General features: G+C 45.4%; 1 protein-coding gene across 5 annotated transcripts; it reads left to right on the top strand.

Annotated features, from left to right (window-relative positions):
- The first annotated feature begins 432 nt into the window (after positions 1-432).
- On the top strand, positions 433-17,825 carry SUMF2 (sulfatase modifying factor 2). 5 transcript variants are annotated; one of them, XM_075589922.1, is made up of 11 exons: positions 435-599; positions 1,990-2,137; positions 3,606-3,720; positions 6,884-6,928; positions 7,325-7,475; positions 8,765-8,820; positions 8,911-9,035; positions 9,256-9,307; positions 11,229-11,313; positions 11,618-11,774; positions 17,497-17,825. In XM_075589922.1, exons 1-11 carry the CDS (start codon positions 533-535, stop codon positions 17,591-17,593), a joined length of 1,098 nt encoding a protein of 365 aa, XP_075446037.1. In that variant the 5' UTR covers positions 435-532; the 3' UTR covers positions 17,594-17,825. The 5 variants fall into 5 exon arrangements, with proteins under 5 accessions (XP_075446042.1, XP_075446037.1, XP_075446038.1 ...); XM_075589926.1 differs by lacking the exon at positions 435-599 and adding an exon at positions 2,808-2,865 and having other exon boundaries at positions 2,102-2,137; XM_075589925.1 differs by lacking the exon at positions 435-599 and adding an exon at positions 2,805-2,865 and having other exon boundaries at positions 2,102-2,137.
- Positions 17,826-18,058: the final 233 nt, after the last annotated feature.

Genomic DNA, 18,058 nt, shown 5'->3' with positions numbered 1-18,058 from the left:
CCCCCCCTGCAAGATGGCGGCTTCTCGCACGCAAACCCTCGCTGTATTACCCCCCCCCTGCAAGATGGCGGCTTCTCGCACGCAAACCACCCTCGCTGTATTACCTCCCCCTGCAAGGTGGCGGCTTCTCGCACGCAAACCCTCGCTGTATTACCTCCCTCTGCAAGGTGGCGGCTTCTCGCACGCAAACCATCGCTGTATTACCTCCCCCTGCAAGGTGGCGGCTTCTCGCACGCAAACCCTCGCTGTATTACCTCCCCCTGCAAGGTGGCGGCTTCTCGCACACAAACCCTCGCTGTATTACCTCCCCCTGCAATGTGGCGGCTTCTCGCACACAAACCCTCGTAATCTCCCCCCCTTCAAGATGGCGATTGCAGCTAGTCGCATAACTACAGCAGACGTTTCCCCCCGGTAATATGGCAGGAGATCAGTTTCCGGGTCAGTCAGGGGGCGGGCTCATGGCGGAGCTGGGCTGGGGCTCTGGTTCCTGGTTGGTCGGGTTGGGAAGGCAGAGGTCCCCTTCCCACTGAAGATGTGCAGTGGTCTGACAACTGTGCTGCTGCTGTCCCTGGTTGTGACTGGGACCCGGGCCTCGCAGGGTGAGTGCTGCAGAGGGACAGGACCCTCAGTGGTGCTGCAGTGTCCTGCAAATCCATAGACAGGCTGCTGCGTGAGAAACCATCAGTTATTAAACAAGAGAAGGACTTCAGATTCATGCAGTAAAGTGCATTGTATTGTATAAGGGCCAATAACCCACATTGCTGACATTTTGGGTTTATTATGAGTCAAATAAAAGTGTACAGATAGTCCTGTCTATCCAACATTTCACTTTATAAAGCATGGCATATCCAACTCTTTACAATGCAACCCTATGGGCCATTTTTCGACGCCAGAATGCGTTATCCAACGCTCACCGCCACTGGTTAACATGGGACTCACTTTACAACGGTTTCACTATCCAACGCTACTACCAGAACGGGTTCCGTTGGATAACTGAGGACAGTCTGTATATTGAACAGTTAATGGGGACTCTGTGACATGCCACTGAATTGATTGCGTTTTGGGGTTCACAGGGAGTTAAAAAAAAACAGACAGAGGGGCAAGTGTGAGAGGAGGAAGAAGAGGATGCTAAAAATACTTATTTTGCAATCGGCAACGATAACATAGAAATCATTTTACAATCTATTTCAATAAAGACTTTGGCAGCACCAGTGATCTAAGTGTATGTAGAAATTGTATTTCAAATCACTATTTAAAAACAATACACTATATATAATTTAGATTGCTGTTACATGAACAGCTGTGCTTTTAAAGCAGCGGTCCAAGCTGCTTTAATATGTGCATCAATACAATCCACAAAAATGATAAGTAATTAGCTAAGTTGCTGATCCGTTCTTCTGTGATTGATTGATTGAAGCTTTGACTCAGGTTCACTAAATGGCTGTCAGTGCAGCAGAAGAGGACCAAAGATGCAAAGTTCTGTGGGGGAAGATGATGTGACCAGGCAGTCACTATATATAATTGGTGCTCTGCTTGAGAGACGGCAGGGCTCAAAAAGGGGTGTGCCAGACCTGTTTCAGAAGTATTTCTCATAGTACAGAACAGATTTTTTTTTTTAAACACCTGAAGGATATTCTTTGGTCTGCAGCTTTAAGCATTACAATAATAAGAAATACTAATCAGACTGTTGTAGATGGATGTTAGAGCATAGTATCAACATTATATAGCAATGTGTTTATAGGTAATCTAGAATCAATATTGATTGATATAAACTGGCCTTTTGAGGCTTAAAATTGCCAGCAGACAAGTCATAGGTTGTGTTCCTAGATCACCTGCACTACGTGTTACCCTTGTTACTGTGTATAGGTGATAGGTAAGAAGAACACACAAGATGCACAGTGGAAAACCTGAGTTTAATACAGCACGTTTAGTAGACCTTTCAGCACCACAGCCTGAATTATATCCATATATCCATATAATTCACCACAGGACATGAAGAAGATGGCAGCATGGTGCAGCTTCCTGGGGGAAAGTTCCAGATGGGAACAAATGCTCCTGACAGTGAAGGTCCAGCCAGGCAGGTGACAGCGAGACCCTTTGCTATTGACAAGTATCCAGTCACCAACAAGGATTTCAGGTAAGGGTTAACACAGCTAATGCTCACTTATGATGAATGGTGCGCAAACAGGGTTGTGTGTAGACCATATTTGCCACAAGTCAGATAAGTCCCATCAATGTATCCACTCCTTATTCCTGGAGCGTAAGTAGCACACACATGGACTTGAGAAATGGGGGAAAAAGTGAATGTGAAGGATGATCGTTTCGGTCCTACACATGGACCATTCATCTTGAGGAATGTCCATGTGTGGGACGGAAACGTTGATTTGTTTTAGTTGCATTTCACAAGTCCATGTGAGTGCTGCGTATGTTCCTGTGTTCGTCACGCTTTTAGCCAGCTGAACACCAATATTTCATTCCTTGGAGTTAGAATTTTAACAAAGACCACTTCTTATTCCCACCTTCTTACTAAATCAAACTGACCATTCAAGTTCAACTCAGGAGGTGTATTTATTGAAGTGTGTGCAGTCCTGTTATCTGTTGATCTACTACAGCGGTATATGTGCTAAAGTTAGATAACTATTGCTCATTAATAGCCATTCAAATGAGTAACCACTATCATGTTCTAATGGTTATAACACCTCAATAAATATACCCCACCACATTTAATTCTGATAGTGAAACGGAGGTAAGGTTTTCTAATAATCTCATAACATACATTCCAATTATATTTCTTTGGTGTCCAGCAGGAAATCTGATCCATGTCTTGCGTGTGTACGCTGGCTATGCTGAAACAAGAGGATCAATGTGAGACGTGTGTGTGTGTGCGGACAATAAAGATTACTTGGATTTAACGTTCCTTCAGAAAATAAAATACAAAAAATGAACTTTTTGTTACCATTATACCTGCTGGGTAACTCGAAAAGTAAAGCCAGATACCCCACCACAACTAGAATAATGATGACGATACCAATGTATCTTATTTAGAGAAAAGCAAACTGCAATCTGTGTGGTTTTTTTTGTTTTTTTTTCTCACTGAAATCAAGCATGGGGATCCTTCATTGTACATAGGAAACCAAGGCAATAAAAAATGAAATAACGTTGGTGGAACCCAGTAGTTTTTAAGGCGCATTAACATTTTTAAATTTTTTTTTATTTATTTGTTATTGTTTATGCTTTAAAAAAAAAATTTCATCAATTTTTTTCTATTGTGAACTTATCTATTAGTTTTCTATTTTATGAGAAATATTAATATAAAAAATAACTCTTGAGTGGACTCTTAGACAAGGCTTCTGCTTTGTAACACATTGTTGCCCTTTGACGAAGCAATGGATTAAAAAAAAAAAAAAAAACTAGTATGTATAGTATGTAGTAATCACATAAACAGGAAAACATAAATTACCCAGAGGCCATCACTTCTAAGTGATATATCGGGATGCCCTGTGACGGACGGTAGTGAGTCACAAAACAGACATTGGTACAAGTTTGCAACCCTGAAAGTGTAAACCTGCCAGAAAAGAGCACATCATCTTATTTAATCTTTCCAGGGACTTTGTACGGGCAAAGAAGTACAAGACTGAAGCGGAGGCGTTTGGGTGGAGTTTTGTGTTTGAGGATTTTGTATCAGAAGAGCTAAAGAAGAAAGTGACCCAGAAACTGGAGGTGAATTTAACACTCTGGATGTGGGCTTATTTATTCGATATAAAAATGTTTTACCAGGAAATAATACATTGAGCGTTACCTCTCGTTTTCACGGATGTCCCGGGCACAGAGTTATGGTGGCAATACATGAAATGAACAGAGGTTATACGTTATATTTACAGGCATTTCATGGACAGTTCGAGAATATCATTATGGGCGTATGTAACTGTTATAGACCAGATTGTAATAATCTGCATAATATATACAGTGTAGTGAAGTATGTATATTTGCCTTAATTGTTAGTCTTGCAAATCCCTTTAATATTTTGTGATACTGCATTTCTCAAATTACAATTGCAATATACCTCAGGATGGATGGATTTGTAAGCAAACAACTTCTTATTTCGTATCTCTTTTCTGTACTTCACAAGCATAGAATGCCATAATATTAATCAGATGTAATTATACAAAAACCTTGGCGATGGACACAAAAAGAGATGAAGGAAAAACCCTACCTGCAGTTTAGTGCAAGGAACACAAACTTTGAGCAGAACATGCAATCTTTTCTTTATACATTAAACTGTTTTTCTTTATCTGGCACCAGTTTTTAATAGTCTGTTTATGGCTGTTTTCAATTAAATTTGACAGTGGGTCAGATCTGGTTCCCTGTTCTGTTCTTTCATTCCATGCATGAGCAATCCTTTGATCACAGGAGGTAGCTGCCACTAAGCAAATAGTCTTACAAGTTAGATCAGATGTCTTCAGTAGATACTGATTGGTCAGAGTAAACATTTTTTTATACTGATTCTGCTTCTTGATTAACCTTACGTTGGTGACAAAAGATGCTTTCTAATTGGCTGCTGGTTTTCTTTACCCAGCCTTGCATAGTAAGCAATACTGTAGAATTAGATTCCTATTGGTACAATTGCTATTTTGTACATGCTATCTCTGGTGACCTGTTGCAATTAGTCACGCTTATTTATGGCTGCTTTTAGGTTCTAGCTTGAGTTATTATAGTAAGAACAGGTGGCATCAGAAAAGTGCAATCCCTCCAATTTTGAAAAGTATATTTTGTTGTTCATGTCTCCATTTATGTAAAACTTTAAGTTCTTTACATTGCAGAGGTATCTCCTTGATTTATTTATTTTATTTCTGGGGATAAAACAAAATGGCTATATCGTTGGAAATGATGGTTTTGATTCAATGGCTATAAAATACATTCTAATGAGAGAGGAAATCTAAAACTAAGCAATAAATACTTTTTGGCTGCATTTTAATTCCTGTGTCTTTGTCGTACGTTTTTGGAGAGGTTAAACCTAGAATAAGATATGAAGGCCGAACTTTTGCAGAATTCTTTTGAGAGCAACACTTACGAGGAGAAAGCTAATCAGAAACATCAAATTTTTTTTTAATTAGATTTTCATAGGTAATGAAGTATAAATAAGGAGGGAGGGAAACCAAGCTTACAACATTATGCTCTTTTACAAACAGGGTAACCATTTAGTTATGTTCAGAAAAATAAATACTGTTAATATTTCTTCAATCCTAAAAAAAAAAAAACCCCACAATTATAAAAGAGGGGGTGGGGAGGTCATATATGCAGAAACCGTGGAGGGGACGGGCGGAAGGTAGGGTCAGAGGGTTGCAAAACACCAGGGATGAGTGTTGGAGTACATAGAGGGTGTCGGGTAAAATCATGTTCTCTCATCATGTTCTCATGTTCAATCACGAACTCTCAAGAGTTCTCCACCAGTAGCTCACGTCTCAATTGGTTTGTGTTTTAGCCTCTTTATTTGAATCTCTTTGGTTATAAGACAAGGGGTCGTCTTATCAAATGAGCAAGGGAGCATGTTTTTCTAACCACGGTTCCCATATCCTCGTAAATGAATCGGTTGTGTCGGTTTTTCCAAGCTTAATATATTTCATACTTTTTCTATTACCGAAGGTAGCTTAGGAATGGGGTCCCAGGCGGCTGCTACAACACATCTCGTTTGTGATTTATTAGTTTGCTATGTTTAAAAGAAGGTGTTGTCGGGTTTTTTATGTAGCAGAGCTACCCATGTAGAAGGATGCACTGGGTAACCTAAAGTTGTACTGATGAGCTGAAACACATCGTAGGGAGGGGATTCGTAACCGTGGTCACAGCACTCCACACAACCAACGCTTGAAAAAAGTAAAAAACTTTATTTAAATTCCGCAGTGAGCATACAAGCACCACTCTGACGCGTTTCGTCTATGGAAAGACTTTTTCAAAGTACTCCATGGGTTGAGTACCCAAGTGTTCCTGAAACACATCGACCCGTAGTTTTTGAATTACCGGGTGTTGCCACCAGATGTGGGACATGGTACCTGCCTGGTTACAGCCCCAGTAGCAGAGCGGTGAGATCTGCTTCTTGTTTTTCTGTATCCTTGATGGGGTCAGATACCACCTATACTGCAGTTTATAACTATTTTCTTTTATCTATGTGTTGATGGATATTCTGGAAATGGTGTCCCATATATTTGACAACAACTGCAGCGCTAACTGTTCCCGCATGTCCTCCCATTTTATTACGTGGTGATGTTCAATGCCGTTTGTGGAAGGAAGTAAGGCGGGATAAAGTGATGAGATTAGGCCTTTTTTTACAATGAGTTTGACCTGCATGATCTCACAAATTGAGTATTCTCCTGTGGTGCTTGTATGCTATACTGACTAATGAGGAAATGTCTGGTTTGTGCATATCGGAGAAACTCACTGTCGAGTATATGAAAAGCCTCTTTCAGACATGCAAAGGATTTAATCCTAGAGCCCACCAGCAAATCTTGAGCTCTGGTAAATTTGTTTTTAGTCCACCAGGGGGAAATCTGGGTTTCCTAATATTGGCAGCATGCTAGAGTAGCCTGTTGTTATACCTCTATCTAGGCCTTCTCTATCCCAAATTTCCAGAGTGGGCTATTACCGGCAGGGTTTGACTTAATGTTAGTCTGGATTTTCTTTTTAGCCAAATTATTGACAAATTATTGATGTAGATAAATATTTGTACATTATTATACAACATTTACACACAATCATTAGGGATTAACATCCGGGCAACGCCGGGTCTCTCAGCTAGTCTGTTATAAAAACAAACTTTTTTTTTTTTATAGATTTTTATCATATATTGTTTTTTATAATTGCTGTCTTTTTTTGTTTTTTTTGTGTGTAGTCTGCTCCCTGGTGGCTCCCTATAGAAAGGGCATTTTGGCGTCAGGTGAGTACTTTCTGCCTTGTTCTATCCAATGTTATTAGATGGAGGGGATGCAAAGCTTGCTGAGGAGATCCGTGTTATGATAAACCTAACTTGCTAGAATGTATTTCTATTCTACAATACAACGAAGCTCTTTAAAAAGGCTGGCTTTTGCCAGTGCTTCTTGCAACCCCTGTGCTGCTAAGCCATGCATTGGAGCCTCTCCAAGAGCTCAAGGTTTTTATTCACATTCCTTGATATAAAAGCCTGAGTTACTCACAGCTTCTGATCATGGAGGGGGGGGGGGGGTTCGTCCGACCTTGAGGGGAAGGAAAGTGAGGCGGGCAGGCAGAGCCCAGTGTGCGACCTCCAGAATGTAATGAAAAGGGAACCTTGAACACTTCTTGTTGCTATTTCCAGCCAACTGGCCCAGGTTCGGGCATTAAAGAGAAGCTGGATTACCCGGTGCTACAAGTGAGCTGGAACGATGCACAGGCCTTCTGCGAGTGGCATGGGAAGAGGCTGCCCACTGAGGAGGAGTGGGAATTCGCTGCTCGGGGAGGGCTTCAGGGTACGTAAGAAACCTACTTCAAATGCCTATTTTATGAGCGTGTGTGTCAATAGATTGTTGCAATTTGTTTATTACTGGTCTAAATAATTATACCATACCTTTTTATCTGTGTAAATCACTAGAATATTATAATTATATAAATACACAAATATTCTTTGTGGGGGGAGAAAAAAAAATATATATATATATATTATAACATTCCCCAATTAGACATTCATGTCATGGCAATGGCACAAGGCTGAAGCCTTCGTATGATGGCTTAGGTCAGCAGTGCGCAAACTGGAGGGCGGGAGATTTGTCTGGGGGGGCGAGGGCGGTGGCAGAGGTCCCGCGCTCCTCCCCAAGGCATTTAAATGAATGCCGGGGGATCGCGTGAGTCCTCTGCGACACTAAAACTTACCGGGATTCAGACGCGTCTCCATGGCAACGCTCATGTGATGTGGCGTCAAATGACGCAGCGGGCCACGTGACCTGACGTCACCTGACCCCGGAGCGTCATTTGACGCTGCTGCCAAGTAGCAGGGGGGGGCGTGAGACCGGGGGAGGCCAGTCAGGGGGGGCGCAGCATCTAAGTTTGCGCTCTCCTGGCTTAGGTATCTGTTTGGCTGTAAAGAGCTGGGTGTGTTATGTGGTTGACCCAAAGAGGCGTATTAAAACTGCATTTCCACCAATACACCCAGGTGTACAGGTATTAGAGCAGTGTTTTTGAACCAGGGTTCCTAGGAACCCCTGGGTTGCCCAGGTATCCCTAAAATGTTCCCTGTAATTTTTAAAATTGTACCAAATACAGAAGAATTTAAAATGTATCTGATGTCAGACGCGCTATTAGAGAGGGTTGGGGTTCCTTACAATGCATGTGATCTCAGACACGCTATTAGAGAGGGTTGGGGTTCCTTACAATGCATCTGATCTCAGACACGCTATTAGAGAGGGTTGGGGTTCCTTACAATGCATCTGATCTCAGACGCGCTATTAGAGAGGGTTGGGGTTCCTTACAATGCATCTGATCTCAGACACGCTATTAGAGAGGGTTGGGGTTCCTTACAATGCATGTGATCTCAGACACGCTATTAGAGAGGGTTGGGGTTCCTTACAATGCATCTGATCTCAGACACGCTATTAGAGGGGGTTGGGGTTCCTTACAATGCATCTGATCTCAGACGCTATTAGAGAGAGTTGGGGCTTCCTCAGAATTTGACATAGGGGTCCTTAGCCAAAAAAAGGTTGAAAGCCACTGTATTAGAGCAATCATAACATTGTAATCTGTAATAACCAAACTGTACTTGCAGACAGAGTGTACCCGTGGGGGAACATGTTTCAACCGAACCGCAGCAATCTGTGGCAGGTAATATTTCTTAATCAGCTGCGTATGCGATTTCCTGGCTAGGTAACTCCACTCTTAGTTCTCACTCCCCCATTGTTTTTAACAACATAGGTCCATATTTCCAAGCAGTCTCCTGCAATAAGACACCCTTTGACCCTGGAAGATACTGATAGCCAAATCAAGCGAATGTCCTCGGGCAGAAGACTGCTTCCTAAATATGAGCCTTCATATTTCAGGTCTGTCCGTGTAGTTTTATGAATAGTGCACACACTGTCAGTAGTGCAATGCAAGAGTTTGGTAGCCAACAAATACTGGTTTCTGGCAACAAAGCAATGTTTAAGCTAACGGGCACATAATATTGTATGTACTTTTAGATAGAGATGAGCAAAACCGGGTATGTAATCACTGGATGGATAGAGATGGATACTCCTTTTTTTTTTTTCTTTCTATTATTAGCAATGATCAATCAATTGGGAATCTGGATGCTGACACACCTAGTCTACTAAGGGTTTGTATAAGGAATTAGAAGTCAGTCCAATGTAATGTTTCTAAAGGTTTGACAGTAAATAACCACGTAGGGTTTGTCTCAGTATAGAATTTATTCTGCCTCTCACAAGCAAGGAAACTGCGGGACAGGAATAAACGGATACAAAGAAATTATATGAAAGCAATCAAACTTATACACTATTCATTACTATATAATTCTGATCATATTATGGTTATGCATTTTGGGAAACACCTCTTAGTCCAATATTATAATTTCAATAGTTCACTAGAGTTTATTCTTATGTCTGAGACACTAAAGTGTCTGTTTTCTGTTCTGTCCCTCCTTGTCTGGTATATTGCTCATCTTGACCGTGCTTTTACCAGTTTCCCAGCTCTGTTCTATCCTTATCTTTGTTTTACATTGCACTCGTCTTACTGAAATATGTTGCAGATACGAGGGGCCTATGAAAATGTTAGAATACTAGTGTAAGATCTTTTCTGCAAATAGAAATTACTAATACAGGCATACCCCGCATTAACGTACGCAATGGGACCGGAGCATGTATGTAAAGCGAAAATGTACTTAAAGTGAAGCACTACCTTTTCCCACTTATCGATGCATGTACTGTACTGCAATCGTCATATACGTGCATAACTGATGTAAATAAGGCATTTGTAAAAGGCTCTATAGTCTCCCCGCTTGCGCACAGCTTTGGTACAGGTAGGGAGCCGGTATTGCTGTTCAGGACGTGCTGACAGGCGCATGCGCGAGCTGCAGTTTGCCTGTTGGGCGACATGTCCTTACTCGCGAGTGTACTTAAAGTGAGTGTACTTAAACCGGGGTATGCCTGTACTGAGCTAAAGCAATCACTACACTAATAATGTGTGTGTATGTGTACACACACACACACACACACACACACACACACACACACACACACACACACACACACACACATATCTATATGTATATATATCACACACATACACACACACCCTTTTATCATGCAGTCCGTCAACGCTCTCCAATTGACAATCACAACTCCCCATAACATTATATTCCAAATCACAAGGCCCTTTAAGATTTTTTTTTTTTTTTTTTTTTAAGAACCAAAATCCCAGTATTTTTTTATGTTTGACGAAAACCAGAACACTAAGCCAAATGCCCATTTTTCCAGTTATATTATAGTCTCATGGTTTTTGTGATGTTATTCTGAGCCTTTTCTATGCTTTAATATTATTCTATTTTAGCATTTTACTATTTACTTTGAGTTCCTTCCAAAATTTGGTAACAATTCGAAACAAAGCGGGTTGTGGCAAAATCCAAAACATTAACAACTTTTAGAAACTGAAACCAAACCACGAGAGTTGAATTGCCCAGTCTTACCTTTACATCTATTTTGCAAGACCAAGGCTGCTGTGTGCTTATACAGTATGCTCCATGCATTTTACAGCAGCCCAAGGATTGCTGAGCTTAATATTATCTATGCTTCCCTGATGGTCAGAATGTATTTGTGTAGCCTGGATTTTCATACACTTTTAATGTCAAAATGTTGGGACTTTAATAGAACACTGGGGTAGGTGGGGGGGGGGGGTGGTTACCTTACAGGATCTTCTTCTCCTAAGAGAGGGTGTTTCATTAAAAATAGAGGAGAAGGCTTTCATTATAGCACAGTATGAAACTACTTCCCAGTTTGCGATTTCCACTTTTTCTCTCCTTGGTTAATGTACTATTTGATTTATTTTTTTCTGCAATATTCATTACTTAGCAAGGCTCTTCAAAAGCAAATGTGTTTACTAAATGTATCCCCCCTCATTCGGTGCATGATGTGCTCTTTTTTGTCTTGCGTGATCTCCTTCACAATACTATGCACATACAATGACAGCTATGGCAGTTTCTGTGTTCTCCTGGTGAGGTCTCTAACAGAGTGACTCTGATGCAGGGAAAGTTTCCTGGGCTGGATGCTGGAGAGGATGGATATCATGGTGCATCACCAGTAGCTGTGTTCCCTGCACAGAATGATTATGGTAAGGAATCTGCACCCCTCTCCAGCCTCTTTTCCTGAACATACTAACCCTTCTTTAAAGGGGCAGTCCCTCCGAGTACTAAACTGGACCAATGGCAAAGAAGTGTCCGATTTGATACCTTTTTAAGAAATGTTTTATAACTAATATGGCAAGTAAGTTTGATAGCGTCATTAGATTCCTGTTGTGTTTCCAAGGCAAAAAGTTATCCGTCACCGCTATTTGAAGAATTAGTCAGGATTACTCTGTGCTAGGGTTACACCAGTAAATGTGTATGTGTGCCATGACGCTGTAACGTGTATAACAGGCCTGTATGACATGCTGGGGAACACGTGGGAATGGACAGCCTCAGAATACACGGCAGCTGGAGAGACGAAAAGGCAGAAGATGTACGTCCTTCGTGGGGGTTCTTGGATTGACACGGTGGATGGTTCCGCAAATCACAAAGCTCGGGTAACCACCAGGTAAGAGTCTGTGCATCCACTGAGTGGTCCTGACCTCTAGTGATTTTCATCAAACCACTTTTCCTTTTGGGGCATGAAATACCAGAGATCAGATGGTAAGCTCTGCAGAGAGGGTGTAGTGCTGAATTCATTAGCCGTGTAACGTTGCAATTCATGTGAATACCTATACCCAGCTAGTGTTACTGTGTACTCCACAAATCCAGTATATTAAGATGCAGGTACTAATCCTTAATTTTATGCCATGCTCATCCTACATAAACAATACTTACAAAGCTTTTGAACTACATAATACTGGCATGAATGCTACTGGGTGGGACCAATGTATGCAATTGCAAAAAGACCCTCTAAGCTTTATCTAGTCGGCATGGCAATTCAGTGTAATGATAGACCTTTCCCTAAATCATCATGAAAGATGTTGTTTTTTTTATTATGCTACTGTACATATTTAGACCAAAAACGAGACCCCTGCCACCACACTGATATAGTTATGCAGTTATACATTTTAATCTGTACTTATCAGCTGAGCCCCCAAGCCGCACGTTTCACTTTTCCGGAGTCAGACTTACATTTGCAATGTATGTCCTGTACAATCCCCACGTGGAGGGAGGACTGCATCAGTGGGAGTGATACACGTATGAGGGACAGATCTTATACTATATTAGTGAAAGCACTGTATGTTTGCCTGCCTGCCTGGATGTCCGGTGTCCCTAGGGGAAATCTCATTGGTCCCTTGGCCCGCCCCCGCACACCTCTCATTGGCCTGAGGCGGAGTGACGGGCCAAAGGACACACACACACACAGGGAACACAGGGACACACACACACACAGGGAACACAGGGACACACACACAGGGGGACACACACACACACACACACACACGGACACACACACACACACACAGGGACACACACACACACACACAGGGACACACACACACAGTGACAGACACACACACAGTGACACACACACACACACACACACACACACACACACACTGTTACATACATTAGCGGGGCTCACAGTGTTAGCAGCACCCGCGCGCACCTCCTCCTCTCCCCGTGTCTCCCGCTCATTCACCCCGACCCCCCCCCACCCCCCCGGCGCCGCTACAGTCAGCGGGACACACACACTATTATTACCCCTTCAGCGCCCCCCCCCCCCCCCCACCCAGTGTCAGCGGCCGTGCGAGACCCCCCCTCTATATCTCCCACCTCTCCCCCCCCACACATATACATGCCCCCCCCCCCTCCCCGGCGCTACAACTCACCCCTCCCCGGCGGCGGAACAGCCAGTGGCCAGGCAGGCTGCCTCGCGGCGCCGAGTGCCCAAGATGGCGGCGCCCGGGACACAGCGGGGGAGCGGCCACAACACGCTGCCTCCCGCCTCAGATCCACGTGGGACCTGCCGGATGGGTGAGTGAGCGGCCTTCACCTCCCCTCCACCCCCCCTCCACCCTCCCCTCCAGTGTCCGTGTCTCCCCGATACCCCCCCCCCGGCGCCGCTACAGTCAGCGGGGGAGCGAGCGAGCGCCCGGGACACAGCGGGAGAGCGGCCACAACACGCTGCCTCCCGCCTCAGATCCACGTGGGACCTGCCGGACGGGTGAGTGAGCGGCCTTCACCTCCCCTCACCCACCCCTCACCCCCCATCACCTCCCCTCACCCCCTTTCACCTCCCCTCACTCCACTTCTCCCTTCCACCCCCCTTCACCTCCCCATTTACCTCCCCCCCTCCACCCCCCCTTCACCTCCCCTCCACCCCCCCTTCACCTCCCCTCCACCCCCCCACCTTCACCTCCCCTCCACCCCTTCACCTCCCCTCCACCCCCCCCCCTTCACCTCCCCTCCACCCCCCCTTCCCACCACCTCCCCCCCTTCCCACCGCTTCCCACCGCCTCCCCCCCCCCCCTTCCCACTGCCTCCCCCCCTTCCCACCGCCTCCCCCCCCCTTCCCACCGCCTCCCCCCCCCTTCCCTCCACCTTCCCACCGCCTCCCACCGCCCTTCCCACCCCCTTCCCCCCCTTCCCACCGCCTCCCCCCCCCTTCCCACCGCCTCCCAGCCCCCCTTCCCACCGCCTCCCCCCACCGCTTCCCACCGCCTCCCACCCCCCCTTCCCACCGCCTCCCACCCCCCCTTCCCACCGCCTCCCTACCCCCCTTCCCACCGCCTCCCCCCCCTTCTCTTCTCCCCTTCCCCCCCCGCTCCCCTTCCCCCCCCCCGCTCCCCTTCCCCCCCCCCGCTCCCCTTCCCCCCCCCGCTCCCCTTCCCCCCCTCCGCTCCCCTTCCCCCCCTCCGCTCCCCTTCCCCCCCCTCCGCTCCCCTTCCCCCCCCTCCGCTCCCCTCCCCCCCCTCCGCTCCCCTTCCCCCCCCTCCGCTCCCCTTCACCCCCCCTCCGCTCCCCTTCACCCCCCCTCCGCTCCCCTTTCCACCCCCCCCTCCGCTCCTCTTCCCCCCCCCCCTCCACCTCTTCTTTTTCCCCTTTCCCCTCCCACCCCCTGCCACACTTCCACCCCCTCCTCTAACCCTTCCCCCCCCTCCTCTAACCCTTCCCCCCCCCTCCTCTAACCCTTCCCCCCCCCTCCTCTAACCCTTCCCCCCCCTCCTCTAACCCTTCCCCCCTCCTCTAACCCTTGCCCCCCTCCTCCACCCCTTGCCCCCCTCCTCCACCCCTTGCCCCCCTCCTCCACCCCCTCCTCCCCTTCCCGCCGCCCTTCGCCTTCATGCCCGCCTTACCGCCTCCCCACCCCCGCCTCTGCCTTTCACCCGCCCTTACTCCGGCCGCCTCTGCCTTTCACCCACCGCCTCACAGCCGCTGCACGCACTCAACAGACACCCGCCACACTCGACACATACCTGCCGCCACACACACCTGCTGCCTCCCGCCCCTACGCACCGACATCACTGACCCACCGCCTCACACCCTAGCAGGACCCCCACTCACAGACAGCACTCACAACCCACGCGCCAGCCGCCGCCTCACACCCTTGCAGGACCCCCACTCACAGACAGCACTCACAACCCACGCACCACCCGCCGCCTCACACCCTAGCAGGACCCCCACTCGCACACAGCACTCACAACCCACGCGCCACCCGCCGCCTCACACCCTAGCAGGACACACGACTCAGATTTTTACATCACTTATGCCACCAAAATATACATTGTACTGTGGTGTGGTTACAATAAACCATTTTTATACAACATCGTATTACATTTTCTTCCATCTTTCTTTTCAATATTATTATCCAACCTTTACAACAAACAGTCACCTATTGTTCCACGATTTATAAATAATACTACCTATTACGCATTTACATCCCGGGCAACGCCGGGTCTCTCAGCTAGTGCTCTATAAATATGTATCTGTGCACTTCAGGCAAACCCAGTATAGACTTCCCTAGTGAGAATCTGTAGCATAGGCTTATCACAGAGTTCTGTTATCAGTGAGATCTTTAAACAATCACATCTTACTTGTTACTTCTGACACATTTTATCATCTTACATGGTCCCTAGGATAGCAGTGGGCATGTGTAAACCCGAAGGGATCACCCAAGTCCATTTCAGTCCAGTGTTCCCCACTCGCTCTGACCAAAGGCGCAGTGGAGAGAGAGTTTGGGGGGTTTGTCCCTGACAAAAGGGGAAAGAGGGTCCCCTAATGGTGCAGCCCATTTTTTCTGGCACTAGTGGTGGAAGCTATAAATGGTTGCATCTCAGCACACTCACATGTAATGAAATTAGGTAGTTGAAGTAACGTCCATCTTGGTTCTGAGATGATCCACCCATGTACCCTGTCTTGGCACTTTCACCTGTAGTTCTCCAATTGGTAGTAAGGGCGATCGCTTCAGGAATTTACACCACACTGGTTTACTCCAAATATTTTCCTCTTTATTGTGTACTTTACCAAGGTGCCAAAATCATAAATGCCACATTGTGTCGGGGGTGGGGCACACCTCCACCTGATGAAGGAGAACTAGTGGTAGGCCAAAAATGGGAGGCAGCCCACCTCCTAAATATAATTGTGAAACCCTAACCACAGTAATCTGTCAAATGTGATGTGGTTTTCTATTGAATATTTTATGGTGGAATTACTTATTCAGATACATTAACTCTGTTATGACGGGGTCGCTGGGGCGTATGTGAAGGTCACACACGTTGCTCTGAATAGTTTGGGTAGAAGTTTAGATGGACGAACGCTGTTATAGAGTGTTCATTCTTTTTCTGTACCATAAAACTTATGTTTTCTTTAAACTCTTGCTCTCCAAGGCCTTCTCTCATCCCCTTTGTATATTCGCAGCTGTTATCTTGGAAAGCATCCACAAGTTCCTTATCCCACAGTTTGCTCATATTATGCAGAAGTATTTAAAATGGCAAAAGCAGGGACGAAAAGATAACCGAACCTTTTAGTAAAGGCAAACATGTAATGAAGGTGCTTGCCTGCGATGCAGTGTGGTTACAATAAATGTGTATTTCTTTGTACACTGCACTCTACAGATATAGCCAACGTTATTGCAAATTGTGGGGGAGGAAATAGAGCAATAGCCCCGCCCCTTTCTCTGTAGCATCTAATTTAAAACAATGGCCGCTTCTCCTGCTGGGGCATTGTGTATGCCGGGCTGCAGCATGCCACGGGTTGAAATAGCGTTGGCTACATCTGTACTTATCATAACATTATTTAGAAGGAGCCTGACACTGGTTAGAAAAGTGCCGCTTTTGCAGTCACAATGACTGTTTCTCTCAAAAGTACCTCTGACATGCTGTAACACCGCTGAATAAATTAATACACCTTCGTTACTTGAAAAACTTATATTCTCTTTATTTGCCTAATATAAATCCATTGCTCTTGTGTTTTTCTTTGTGTTCATAATGTACAGTACATTAATAGTCTGATCAAAAACAACTGTCAAAACAAACTTTAGTTTCCACGCAAAGCGAGACACGTTTATGATTTCTTTTCGGGGTTGTCGGAGCCTGACTCCTCCCTTCTCCAACCTGCATCCACGGTGTAATTTGCACACACTGACAATCGCGCGACAGCGTGCCTACAAATGAGACTAAAACCCATTAATGCACGCAGCCTTTTATAGCAGTAATCCACCCAGGGGCCTATAGGAACTGCACTCCTATAATGTTGGCATTTAGCCCACTGACCATGTCCTGCTCTTTTAAAAATCAGATTTAATAAATAAAGGTTTTGGAAAGGACAAGATATCTCTTAAAGGTGCAGTCCCACCTTGAACCCCCTCCCCCTTTTTATATAGGTGAAAAGCAGGGGGTGCCCAGAGCTGGTTTCCGAGATACAGGAAAAGGTGCTGCCGGGTACTTCATGGAGGTTTAAAACCCCTGCGTGACGTGGGTTATGGGAAGCCGCAAACGGATGATGCAGGAGACTTGAACCTCCATGTTATTTTCCCTGGAGGGGAGCACCTTCCCCGCTATGTATCTCTGGAAGCAGGGGGTACCCGGAGTTGAAATTAATGCGGTTCTACGCCAGAGACCCCCTGCTTCCTATCTATGTGAAAAGAAAACAGATTAGGCAGAACTGCTCCTCCTGAAGTAAAACAGAAAAGATGACCAGTGAGCTGCTGCTTTAATAAATATGTCCCCAACTGTTTAGAGACTATTTCATTGCAAGTGGAGTCACCACTCCTCTCTGTCTTTCTATTTCAAATCAGCAATGGTGCAATGTAACCGTAATCACCATGTTTTGTTTTTGTGCGGCAGAATGGGGAACACCCCGGATTCAGCATCCGACAACCTGAGCTTCCGATGTGCACGAAACACCAGCCCAACAAAAGCGCAACGTAAAGTGGACTTGTGACGAACCAGCTACAATAACTAAAGGACTACAGAGGGTTTCCCTGGGAGACCAGCACAGACACCTCTCACACAACTGGCTGGTGGGCGAGTGGTGCTTCCCTGCAATATAGCCCTCCGCTGCCAGAGGAACAGCATTGTAAAGTGGTGCGGAGTAATAGGGCGCTATTGAAGTCAACAATATAATATTATTTCTGTTTAAAAGCAAGCTACATCCCAATTAAAAAAAAAACTAAGTTGTGTTATTACTAGTAATTACGGTTTGAGTTTAATATAACGAGAGGCATAAATATTCAAATGTTAAAATATACGAAGTAATCAAGGTAAATTATAGCAAATAATGCACGTGATGATCTTCCTCTGTGTGCTGCCATGCTCGGTGCTGGGCATTTCCATGCTGCACATCAGTCATCATGTCATTTAGAGACTATTTGATTACCACAGGAGAGCAGTGTTTAAAAGGTTGTGA

This window comes from Ascaphus truei, chromosome 3, assembly GCF_040206685.1.
Source record: "Ascaphus truei isolate aAscTru1 chromosome 3, aAscTru1.hap1, whole genome shotgun sequence".
Classification (NCBI taxonomy): Eukaryota; Metazoa; Chordata; class Amphibia; order Anura; family Ascaphidae; genus Ascaphus; species Ascaphus truei.
The sequence above is the reverse complement of the archived record's forward strand: the minus strand, read 5'-3'. Positions and strand labels throughout refer to the sequence as shown.

Coding starts and splice junctions, on each gene's coding strand:
- SUMF2 (XM_075589922.1), top strand. CDS start 533: ATGTGCAGTGGTCTGACAACTGTGCTGCTGCTGTCCCTGGTTGTGACT. Junction 6,929..7,324: donor AAAGGGCATTTTGGCGTCAG/GTGAGTACTTTC, acceptor TGCTATTTCCAG/CCAACTGGCCCAGGTTCGGG. Junction 9,036..9,255: donor TATGAGCCTTCATATTTCAG/GTCTGTCCGTGT, acceptor TTCTATTATTAG/CAATGATCAATCAATTGGGA.